Source organism: Anomaloglossus baeobatrachus, chromosome 4 (assembly GCF_048569485.1).
Source record: "Anomaloglossus baeobatrachus isolate aAnoBae1 chromosome 4, aAnoBae1.hap1, whole genome shotgun sequence".
Taxonomy (NCBI): Eukaryota; Metazoa; Chordata; class Amphibia; order Anura; family Aromobatidae; genus Anomaloglossus; species Anomaloglossus baeobatrachus.
Genome location: NC_134356.1, coordinates 301,768,918 through 301,781,642, shown reverse-complemented (window position 1 = coordinate 301,781,642; position 12,725 = coordinate 301,768,918). Strand labels below are relative to the sequence as shown.

At 41.8% G+C, this 12,725-nt stretch overlaps 1 protein-coding gene across 3 annotated transcripts in view; it reads right to left on the bottom strand.

The window, feature by feature from the left end:
- LOC142303521 (leucine-rich repeats and immunoglobulin-like domains protein 3) overlaps positions 1-12,725 on the bottom strand; it is a 69,448-nt gene that overhangs the window by 13,435 nt on the left and 43,288 nt on the right. For all 3 annotated transcript variants that reach the window (XM_075344950.1, XM_075344951.1, XM_075344952.1), the window contains exons 5-16: positions 11,942-12,085; positions 10,158-10,301; positions 8,502-8,645; positions 8,105-8,248; positions 5,246-5,326; positions 5,056-5,127; positions 4,813-4,884; positions 4,504-4,667; positions 3,498-3,818; positions 3,122-3,403; positions 858-1,310; positions 394-549 (exon numbers count right to left, since the gene is read on the bottom strand). In XM_075344950.1, the coding sequence (XP_075201065.1) occupies positions 394-549; positions 858-1,310; positions 3,122-3,403; positions 3,498-3,818; positions 4,504-4,667; positions 4,813-4,884; positions 5,056-5,127; positions 5,246-5,326; positions 8,105-8,248; positions 8,502-8,645; positions 10,158-10,301; positions 11,942-12,085 (2,177 nt within the window). The remainder of the gene's footprint in view (positions 1-393; positions 550-857; positions 1,311-3,121; positions 3,404-3,497; positions 3,819-4,503; positions 4,668-4,812; positions 4,885-5,055; positions 5,128-5,245; positions 5,327-8,104; positions 8,249-8,501; positions 8,646-10,157; positions 10,302-11,941; positions 12,086-12,725) is intronic.

The window sequence follows — 12,725 nt, the reverse complement described above, 5'->3', positions numbered from 1 at the left end:
GAACTACACAATACGTAAATTCTAGAATACCCGATGCGTAGAATCGGGCCACCTTCTAGTACACACACACATACATACATACATACATACATACATACATACATACATATAATATACATACATACATATACATATATATATATACATACATACATGCAATCTATTATTTTCGTATGAACTTCTGTGCATCTAGCTCCTCCACCAAACAATTTTAAAGCATCAACTGTAAAATGTATATTATACACACACATGTTCTATATGTAATCATTATTTTGCTAACAGAGATCCTTCTTAACTCACTAAGAGCTGTGTAATCCTTTCTCCAACCCTAATCTAATAAAAATTAAAAATGTAAAGTCAACGCGAGAAGTAGGGGTGTTAAGTCTAAAATACCATTAGTGTCTCTTTGCTGCAAGAAATAACCACTCATGGAGGAGGTTATGTAGTGATTGCTTCCATTTTCAGAAGAGATGTATCCTTCTTGTCTGTCGGCAAGTGTTCCTTGGGAAGACAAGTAGCTTGGAGTATCCACTGGCAGGTTTGTCTCATCTGTAAAAACGAGAAGGTTGCACGATTTAGTTACAATATGGATATGTCCATTTGCAAAGAGATTTTGAATATTCCGGTAGTTCAAGCTATAAATACAGCACATCTTGTAATCTGTGGTATACTTTAAAGTAAAAAAAAAATATTTTTTTTGTTTATAGAAACCACAGATAATTTCCGCCAGCTCACTGCCCAACATATGTTCTTCAAACTTGTGTGTCCCGCTAACCACTGATGAATAGCAATTTGATTAAACTAAAACTGAAAGTTCGCAGCTTTTATGTCTTGGCTTGCTCTCCAGCCATACCCACCTGTGTTTGTAACACTGCAATCCTCATTCCTTCTTCGTGTGTGGTATATGATGACCACCCACACAAGGGAGGTTCCCACAACACAGCAAACCACGGCTATAATCACCACCCCAACTGTGGCCCATCCATCATCCTCCACCGATGGGGTGGCATTTGCTGGGGAATCACAAGTTGGATTAGGAATTACAGAAAGATGTATATTGCCCCTCTCCGTTCCAAGAATATTGGACATCTCGCAAGTGTATTTTCCAGCATCTTCAAAGTCTGTGTCTACAAGAATGAGAAGTTGATTCCCAGCAGCAAAGAAATGTCTCTCTGTTACAGTTAATGGTTTGTCGTCCTTTGTCCAATTCACTTTTGGTGTAGGGTTTCCCCCTGCGATGCATTGCAGGACTGTGGTTTCTCCTTTTGATACAGTTCGATCTACTAATGGACGTAGAAATGATGGGGTTTCTGTTATTGGGAAAGAAAAATGTTTTAGAGTATACCCGGTCCGTAAGATAAAAGTTTCAAAGTGTTGTATTGCTGGATCAATTCTAGAAATGCATTAATGACGTGTGTGTGTGTGTGTGTGTGTGTGTTTTTCTGCCAAAAATAGAAGTTCTTTCTGCATTACGCCATTTCTATAATTATATACCAATTCCTGCGGCAAGGCTCGTTAACAGGGGTGGACATTGCCTTGGGATTACCACTTCCAATAGGTGGCATTAGATTTCATATGCACTCTAAAGAGGCCATTGGCATATATCACTTCTATCATCGCTCCTACAAATTGTACCAATAGACCTACTTTTCTCTGTAACACACTAAATGGTATAGAGGGGGGGAAAAAAACCCAAAAAACCCAAACAAACCACACCACGCTATCTATCAAAAAGGTGCCAAAATCTACCTCCACCTGAATTGGAAATACTTTGGCGTAACAGAAGGGGTAGGGTTTTCATTTTATATTTTAAGGGATCGTATATGGTTAAACTTTTTGTTTTAACCCCTTCAGCCCCCGGGCACTTTCCGTTTTTGCGTTTTTGTTTTTTGCTCCCCTTCTTCCGAGAGGCGTAACTTTTTTATTTTTCCATCAATCTTGCCATATGAGGGCTTGTTTTTTGCGGGACGAGTTGTACTTTTAAATGAAACCATAAGGTTTACCATATAGTGTACTGGAGAACAGCAAAAAAATTCCAAGTGTGGAAAAATTGCAAAAAAAGTGGGATTGTACAATAGTTTTTGGGATATTTTATTCACCGTGTTCACTATATGGTAAAACTGATGTGTGGGTATGATGCCTCAGGTCGGTGCGAGTTTATAGACACCAAACATGTATAGGTTTACTTGTATCTAAGGGGTTAAAAAAAATTCACAAGCTTGTCCGAAAAACGTGGCGCACGTTTTGCGCCATTTTCCAAAACCCGTAGCGTTCTCATTTTTCAGGATCTGAGGCTCAGTGATGGCTTATTTTTTGCGTCTCGACCTGACGTTCTTAACGGTACCATTTTTGCACAGATGCTACGTTTTGATCGCCTGTTATTGCATTTTGCGCAAAATTTGCGGCGACCAAAAAACGTAATTTTGGCGTTTGGAAATTTTTTGCCGCTACGCCTTTTACTGATCAGATTCATTGATTTTATATTTTGATAGATCGGGCATTTCTGAACGTGGCGATACCAAATATGTGTGTATTTTTTATTTTTTTAACCCTTTAATTTTCAATGGGGGTGATTTGAACTTTTAGGTTTTTTTTATTTTTTTAAAACTTTTTTTTTTACTTTTTTTTTTATTTTACTAGTCCCCCTAGGGGGCTATTGCGATCAGCAATCCGATCGCTCTGCACTATCTGCAGATTTGCTGCTTCACTTTCAATGCCGGCTGTATTCCGGCATTGAGAGGAAGTGACTCATGTTAGCCACAGGCGTCATCACATGACCCTGTGCTACCATGGCAACCGCCGAAAGTCACGTGATCATGTCACGTGACTTCCGGCGGGGGCGGGGTAAGTCACTGTCATGGCGGCGTCCATATACATATCGCTGCCAAGACTTTGGCAGCGAAATGTAAGGGGTTAATGGCCGCGGGTGGAAGCGATTCCACCCGCGGCTAGCAGGCACACATATCAGCTGTTGATAACAGCTGATATGTGCGCGTCTCGCCGCCGCCGACCGGCGGCAGGGGGCGGGGCTTACCGGCACACGATCCATGACGTATTCAGTACGTCATGGGTCGTTAAGGGGTTAAACACAATTCTAATAACCCCATCAGAAGATGCTTACCTAGCACAGTCAGTGTAGCATTGGCGGATATGCTGCCTGCATTATTCTGGGCTGTGCAGCTGTATATACCAGTGTCTCCAATTTTTGCATTCACAATAAAAAACACATCATCTTCTGGCATTACATGCATCCTTCTCTCGCGGGCCGCAGGAAAATCTGTACCACCATTTTTCTGCCAGGCAATCTGTGGTGTTGGGTGACCAACTGCAGCGCACTCCAGTCGAGCTGTAGATCCAGCACGTATAGTAAGGTCTATAGGCATCTTTGTAAATGACGGAAGCACTGGAATAAAAGTCAAGACATTTTTACATTTTCAGGTTTGTTTTTACATTGACGTACGTCAAAAAAGGTACATAAAAGTAAAAGTGATACATACTGTTAACAGTCAACTTGGCCTTGACAGAGTAAGTGGTTCCAAAATGATTGGAGATGACACACTGGTATTTTCCTTCACTGATGAACTCCACATCTCGCAGCCTCAGAATCGTGGTGTACTCCATCACATCCCCACCTTGTACTCGTTGATGAGCATAACTTTCCATTTCTCCGTCGTGTAGAATTTCATTATCTTTTTTCCAAGAAAATGTCATTGGGGAGTCACTGCTGCTAGCCGTCGAGCATACAAAGGTCACATTGGAACCTTTTATTGCAGACTGGGTTTCAGGTTGGACGGTTATCTGGGGCTTTGGAAAATCATCTTTTAATAGAAAGAAAAAAAATTAATTATTGTACAACTACATGACTAAACAGACAAAAAAAAACAAAAAAAACCACACACAAAACAAAATAACTATTATACTCAAACATGGTTCTCCTATGGCCATATCCACCCTTAAAAAGGAGTTGGCCGGTTTAATCCACAAGTTTGTGGTCACTATGTGAATTCTGAATCCTCACATCGCACACACAGTACGTTGAGGATTTGCTGGTTTCCAAAACAGAGAATGGCATTCATGTGGCCGTGAATATGTGATATGCAGACTTCTGGACAGAATCTGACTAGAAGGGACCAGCCTCACTCAATACACTTGCACTGAGCGAGGCCATCACCCTCTAGTCAGAATCTATCCAGGAGTCTACATATCACATACTCGCGGCTAGGTGACCGCCATTTTTGGCTTTAACGCTGGAGAATCTTCAGTGTGTGCAATGAGAGGATTCACAAGTTTACAGTCAAAGTGACTGCAAACTTTAGGATTTAGGACCGGGCAACACCTTTAAGTTACCTTATCAATACTATTTTCTATGCCAAGACCAAGAGTGAGTACATAGAAAAAGGCAATATAAAAATGTGTCCACTATGTTTTCTAGATAATTAGAAAAGAAAAGGTCCAAGGCAAACAACGAAGTAAATGAAAAACCATTGCACCATAGATACATACCACACACAAATCCATCAGCGTTCACAGAGAAGATACTTTTGCCTTTCAAAGTTTGGGGATGTGCACAGTTTGCCTTTACAAACGCTTGTAACTTATTTTCCGTCAACCACTGAGGCAGCCATTTCAGCTGACAATCGCACAAAAGGCTTGATGTGTTCAGATGTCTACAGAAAGAAAAGAATTTAAAAATTACAAAACATGAATTTTTATTGCTATGGATGATATTGACAAACACATGCCAATGACTACTGATGCATGACTCCATAAGAGAGGACCATCATTAAATAAAATAAACAAAAACACACTTACAGCTGCTGAAGCCTCTTCATCTGTGAGAACGCATTGCTCTGCATGGACACAATGGCATTGTCACTCAGATCCCTAAAAGGATGGAAAAAAGATAGGAGGGAAAAAAAATAGAAGTATTGAGAAAAAAAAAGTCCAATTGTCAAGATAGAAAAAAATTAAAACGATTGTTTAATTCTGGTTTCAAAATAAGAATCAAAAACAACACTATGAAGCGACTGTTCACAACACAAAGGATGGACTTACAAGTATTCGAGCGCTTCTAACCACGAAAATGCCTTTTTTGTGATGGATCCTATTCGATTGCCCTGTAGCATCCTGCAGGGTAGATATCGGGTTAAGTTAAAGACACAGTAATTGCTACATTCTGTTGCAGATATACTCAGATGCTGGAGGTTTGTATCTGACTAAATGTGATTGTAATGCATTTACTTACAGCTTTTTTAATTTGTCAAGCCCAGAGAATGCCCCATTCATATCTTCAATAGTCCAAGAAATTTCATTATTTTTGAGATCTCTGGAAATGTACATAAAACAAAACAAATAAAAATGCTATTGTTAAGATCACATATTTAAAAACACTATCAAAAAGGCAGTAAAAGCATCTGTTTAAGTTGTAAATGTTTTTGGAACAGTATCGTCAAATATTGTTCCTCCATCTGTGAGGTGAGGTTGCATAACCTAAGGCCCTGATAACAATCAGTCAACCCTAGGACAGGCCAGCATTAGGGCTGGTTCACACTAAGCGACAACGAGGTCGCTGTTACGTCACCATTTTCTGTGACGTAGCAGCGACCTTGTAAGTCGCTGTTATGATCGCTGCTTAGCTGTCAAACACAGCAGCCGAAGCAGCGATCATAACCGCGAGAGCAGGGAGCCGCGCACACTGCTTAGCGCTGGCTCCTTGCTCTCCTAGCTACAGTACACATCGGGTTAATTAACCCGATGTGTACTGCAGCTACATGTGCAGAGAGCCGGAGCCGGCAGCACAGGCAGCGTGAGAGCTGCGGAGGCTGGTAACTAAGGTAAATATCGGGTAACCACCTTGGTTACCCGATGTTTACCCTGGTTACAGCTTACCGCAGCTGCCAGATGCCGGCTCCTGCTCCCTGCTCGCTTCATTTCGTCGCTCTCTCGCTGTCACACACAGCGATCTGTGTGTCACAGCGGGAGAGCACCTTTGAAGAAAACGAACCAGGGCTGTGTGTAACGAGCAGCGATCTCGCAGCAGGGGCCGGATCGCTGCTCAGTGTCACACACAGCGAGATCGCTAATGAGGTCACTGTAGCGTCACCAAAACCGTGCCGTAGCAGCGATTTCAGTAGCGATCTCGCTATGTGTGAAGCACCCCTTAGCCCTTGGATGACCCGCTATTCATAAAAATTGATACTGTTGATTGCTTTGCCCCCTAGTGAGTTCTTTGGGGGTATAGGACAATACAGATTTTCAAGTATTTTGCAAATCTCAACTTTTTCCTGTGTTCTGTAGGCACTGAATGAATAATAATGACTTATTGAGGAATTAACATGCTTTTAACCTCATGGGTAGTTTAATTGGATATTAAAACTTAGCACCTTAAAGAGCTGGTGGGAACATCATGTAAAAAAAGGTCAATATGTTGTGTTGTAGCTTGTCTTCCGGGATGCCACTAAGGGAAGTCAGACAAGCATGAAACAAAACACAGTCTATGTTTACAGGCAGCGAATGGTGCGGATCTCCTGACCCAAATTTGACATGTATGCCTATAAGGATGTGGAGCTCATGACAGGAGACCACGACCAGTCTGTGCGTAGCGGTCCATACAAAACTGACAGTGTTTGATGGACATCTGAACTCACCTAAAGATGTGAAGATTTGACTTCAATATGGCCGACTGACCAAAATTAAGTGAATTGATTTGTAATGAATTGAGTTTGGTGTGAACGTCCCAGAATCAAAGATTTTCAGGAATCGATTAATACAAATTCAGTTTGTCTCTCCAGTAAAGGAGACAAACTCTAGTGCAGCGCCACCTATTGGAAGTAGCGATCCTAAAAGTCACAAGTGGATTTTTAACAATCCTTTGCAATATGACTCAGTAGATATGCCAGATCAGAATCCCAATTTGCAGACACGGTGTTTCGGGGTGCTTGCCCCTCGTCAGTGCAAAGTATGGGGTGTCTGATCTGGCTCATGAGAAAGCTATGTGGGGACCACGGGGGAACACTATTCTCCTTAAGGAGACTTTGCAAGCCAGTCTGTCAGTCAGTAAAATGGAGTCACTTGGACACAATTTTGCCCGATTATATTGAGGGGGGTGGGGTGGGGGGTAAAATGATTATGCTCACATTTTCTGAAGCTACTCACCTGGATCTTCTGGCACTGTCTAGGCTTCACTCGGTCACATGCAAGTGATAGCATGAGGTGATGCTTGTCATCAATGTGCATTAGTCCTCATATGACCATAAGAAGCCTAGTCAGCTACAGAAGACGCACTAAAAACCTTTCCAAAAGTGACCAGAGGAGTGGATGGTGTGCTGGCGGGAAGGCCTAGGACACCTGAATAATGCTCATCTCTGAGTTTATTCTGCTTTAGAGGTCTGTACAGGCCTTCTAACACAATTGCTTTTTTGGACAGACTGAATTTGGATGAATTTTATTCAGGCAGAAATTGGTCTCTTGGTTGATTCAAACGAATCTGCTTGTGACAATTTTTTTTAGATCAAATTCTCTAGTTCACAATTTTTGAACACAAGACCACATACTGTGGGCCCGATTCATCAAAAGAGATTACACCTGAATTCTGGTGTAAAACACTTTGGCCCAATTGAAGGTTCAGTTTTGGCATTGTGGTGAAGCCCGGTCGGCAAATTCATCCAAAATTATGGCAATTTAATGGCGTACTTCTCGGCAGAAATGTACTTCAGTCACCAACTTGAGTAATATTTGCAGCGAGGCAGTTTATTTATGTTGGTCTCGCTCTGATCACCTCCAATATTCATTAAATTGTCAAGCAGAAGTTTCTAGACCACTAATCAATGTATGCTAGATATGAGGCCAATATCTAAGATTAGGCCATTGATCTATATGTAAATAGAGTATTACTGAAACAAAATAAGGTAGTCACCGGGATCTTACAATGGAGCTCCAGCCTTTCCAATACCTTCAAGCAAGCTCAATGTTATCGAGCACAGAGTTTTTCCAGTTATTAAGGAGTAAACAGAATTACTAGGCTGCATTTCAACATGAAACAGTTTGGTCAGGAATCATCATCATCAATATAACAGTTTCATAAAAGAGAAACATGGTCACTTACAATGTGTTCAAACTGGACAACCCATGAAAAGCACCATCAGCAATATTGCTAATTTGGTTGTTGCCTATAAATAGTCTACCGAGAAGGCTTAATCCCATAAAACTTGACTCGTCTAATCTTGTTAGTTCATTGAAGGTTAAATCTCTGTGAAAGAGAAAACTGAGTTAGGTGTGAAAAACAAAATTGGACTCCCAATCTGATGTAAGTTTAATGCAGGACAGTCCTAATTGAAACAACATGTCCCATAAAAGGGGAAGGCTGAACAAATAAGTCTACAGAAAGTCAGGAAGAAAAAAAAATCCTTGGTAATGCTGTTCTGTAAAAAGTAAAAATCTGTGGTAAGAACTGTCTTGGCATGGACTCTAGTGAAAACTGGAGCTAAATAAAAGCAACTTACAGCTCGCTGAGCTTTTGGCAAAATTCCCAGGCATCGGGGCTGATCCTGCTGATGGTGTTCTGGCCGAGATGGAGGTGCTGCAACATAAGCAAGCCATACAACCAGCCTCGACTAATCTCTGTGAGATTGTTATGATCCAACAGCCTTTAGAAATGGGGAAAAAATGCAAGTGTAAACACATACATAACGATGCAAAATGAACAGGAGAGAAAACAAAGCAATGCTTTGCCAAAGTATTGTGGTAACTAAAAACGAAGATCTAAGAACCACCTGGGTCACAGGATTTTCTATTTCTTTTTTTGGCTGGGAAAACTTATTTTTAAATGTCCAAATACTTGGCTATTTTAACAGTATGAAAATACTAAACAATAGTCTCATCAGGGGGCACTTAACATGGCCATTGATAACCCACTTTTCCCATCTACCGCTCATCTTTTAACTTCCTCTTAGCCTTTCACTGCTTACCATGAAGCCGGGAATACACAAGACCTAATCGTCTTCTGACTTTGCTCGATGTATTTAGTAACTTGCCTCTCATGCTCTGGCCACAACCTCTTTCCCAGCATTAATATTTCTTGTCCCACTCCGGACACAGTGACATGCCACACATGCATATATCAACAGATCATCAAACTCAGCAACTTGTGAAGAATTTGCAGTCATTTGCCCCCAAACTCCTCTTTCCTGTCCTGATGTAGCTTTAATATATTAGAATTTGAGATACGCAAATAGTAATGCTCAGGTTCCCCATTGACTTGCATTAGGTTTGTTATTTGTGACGAATACCGGAATATTACTTTGGGATTCGTTATGAATAATCTGAACATGAATAGGTACTATTCGCTCATCACTTATAAGACATTGAAAAGTACCCTTGATGAAACCACATCCCCTACATCTAGAACTCCAAAGACTTCTCTCGTGCTGCGCCAGGTCTCTTGAATAAGCTACCCTGGAAATTTGGGTTTATACCCAGTATGCAGTTTTAGCGTGCCCTAAAAAACATCTTTTTACACAGACCTAGCACATCAATGCACCAATCTAACTGCACGGTTTTCCTTCCTAAATTTGCCTAAGAATCTGATCCTTAATACCATACATGCACTCAGTAGTACTTTGTATATAGACAGATATACTGGCTGATGACGGCTTCATGCAGATTTATATAGATCACCCTCATGAAGATGGCTGAATCATACTATACAAGCATTGTTACTTTTTGCACCACCACTATTTTCTTACAGATTATAAGCTTACACACACTTTGATGGGGTCTTTCACATGAGATTCCTGTAACCCCTTCACTATACGGGTATGTGATCCCACTGATGTTCTTTTGCACTCTGTGTTCCTCCACATGATATTGTCCCAATGATTTGACTAAATTTATTTTTTCATACTATATGTACTAGGGGGTTCAATTGTGCATTTAGATATCTGGGGCCTTTTTGTAATCTCATTCCATGTCACTGCAATTATCCGCTGTTTTGTTTGTCCAGCAATTGTGTGTTTTTTTGTAGATATGCGTTTTGAATATTTCAACTTAATAAAAGGTAATTACAATTTAGCATCAACTCTTGTGGTTCTCCTTTCCCATTAGAAAATGTAGCTTGTAGGTTCTCCATCACAGAAATAGGCAAGGTTATATAGACTTACAAGACTTCCATGTTACTTAATCCCCAGAAGGCACCATCCATAAGCCGTGTGATCCCATTTCTCTGGATGCTGAGATATTTTAACGCATCAAGGCCTTGGAAGGTGAGCCCATCTATGTGTTTTATTCGGTTGCGCTTCAACTCCCTATAACAGAAAAAGAGAAGATTCACATACAAATAGAGAACTGCAATACTTAGCATGCATTTACTTTTGCCGATAGAAGGAGCATTCTTAGAAACACTTGCCTCTGATTGGCTGCATGGTTATACAAGCCGATAAGCAAGTGATGGTGACATAAAAGGAGTATTCCCATCTCCAAGATCCTACCCAAATATGTAGAAGGAGGAATAACAACAATAGCAAATACCTCCAATTGGAAATGTAGCATAGTTCTTCTGATTCACTGTCGCTTAACTCATGTTCAGGGCATTGCAGGGCCTTCGGTATCCATGATTATGACCACTAGCAACTAACTGGCTGTGACTATATGTGTGATCATAACTATGGATACCTGAGGTCCTGCCACTTAATCATTATTCCTGGAAGAACATTGATCTGTGTAAGGCTACTTTCACACTTGGCGTTGGATGACTTCCGTTGCTATCCGCAGCCTTGAGGAATTACGGTAACAGTTGCAGGAAACCGTTATAATCCTCATAGACTTCTGTTAGCTACGGATAGCAACGGATGGTCTTGCGTTGCATCCGCTGCACAACGCAGCTTCGTTATTTTGACGCTGCATCGGGCGGAGGGAACACTGCATGTAGCTTTTTTTTTTTTTTTTTTTTTTAGCAGCGCAATCCGTAGGATTTTGCTGCGCATGCTCTCTCTGCCTCCCTGCACACGTAACCAGGGTAAACATCGGGTTACTAAGCAATGAGCTTTGCCTAGTTACCCGATATTTACTCTGGCTACGGGCGCAGGGAGCCCGACACTTTCCCACTCAGCTCCACCCCCTCCCGCTCTCCACATGTACACTTACACTCACACGTCCCCAGCCTTTCATTCCTCGCTGCACTGACGTCCTCAGCGCCATGGTCCCGCTCGGCTCCACCCACCCAGCACTCAGTCACCCCCCCTCCCACATTCTCGGTGGCCGAACGATCAGCTGATCGCCCGGCGACCGGCTGCTGTGAGCGATCAGCTGATCGTTCAAAATAGTCTGCCGCCGGTAAAACAAAAGAAGACGGGGGAAAAAAAAAAGAAGAAGATTCCGTTGTTTTGTAAGATCCGTTGTGCCACTATATGCAACACATCCGTTGCATCTGTCACACAACGCAATGCAACGGATGCTGTTCAACGCAAGTGTGAAAGTAGCCTAAACAGGACATGTGCTGCCGAGAACACTGACATTGCATGTGCACATGAAAGTGTGCTCGGCCGGTCTATCATCAATAGAGAGCTCCAGTCTTATGGCCAAGCCAGTATAAAGTCAATAATGTCACTTGAGAGTTCAGGAGAGGTACAAAATGGGATTCCTCAAAAAGGGTTTCCATTTAAACAACACAACATAAAACAAAACTCATGTCATATAGCAAGGTTTGCAGAATACATAGGTCTCAGCAAGGGAGGTGTAACACGAGGCCTTAAAAGAAAATAAAATGTACAAGCAAAAAAGCAGAAAGACAGATATTTTTAACTATCAAACAGGTGATAAAAAGCTGAATATATGAGCAGAGACTAAGTAGATGAAAAAGTTGGTTGATGAATGCAAAAAGGTTTTATGTGAAATTTCAGGCACTAACATAAAACAAGACCCTATAAAAACTGAAATGTACACTTACAGATGCTGGAGACTGGAAAGTTTGAACATTTTTGTTGGGATGTAGGCAATCCTGTTCTTATTAAGTTTCAGCACTTGCAATGTAGCAGATAAATTATCAAATGCCCCAGATTCCATAGATGTTATTAGGTTTTTATTGATGTACCTACAGGTCAAACGTAAGAGCAAAAGCTTAACAGAAGGCACATTCACTAATAACTCAGTACAGTATTATGCCAGCAGTACTAAATGGCTTCATATTTTTATCAAATAGCATGTAAACAAATGTGTAAATTAAAGGGGTGGTTCACTACTCTGCAGTAGTGACCATATCTCTGTAAAACTGATAGGGAAGGCTTTTTCTAAATATCTTGTGTTGCCAATTCAGCCTCTGAGCGGCGCTATCGCGATCCGCTCTTCCCCATCGCGTGACCTCCCAGGCTCCGTGACCTCTGGAATCCAGTGAGGTCAGGTCAACTGGAAGCTAATGTGACATCACCGCGGTCTGCCCCTGTCTTCCTGAGTGACTGGGCTGTGAGCGGAGTTTCCCTGCTCGACAGAGCCCAGTATGTCACGCGCTCTCTCTTTCACTGTAGAGCACCGCAAGCAGGAGAGATTCTGGGCTGTGACAAGCGGTGAGACTCCGCCCATAGTTCAGTCACTCAGGAAGACTGGGGCCAGCTGCGGTGGTCAGGTCAACGGGAAGTTACTGTGACATCACCAGATCCTAGAGGTCACGAAGCCAAAAAGGGGGATGGGGGCGGGTGGTCACTCAGAGGCAGAACTGGCAACACAAGGGACCTAGA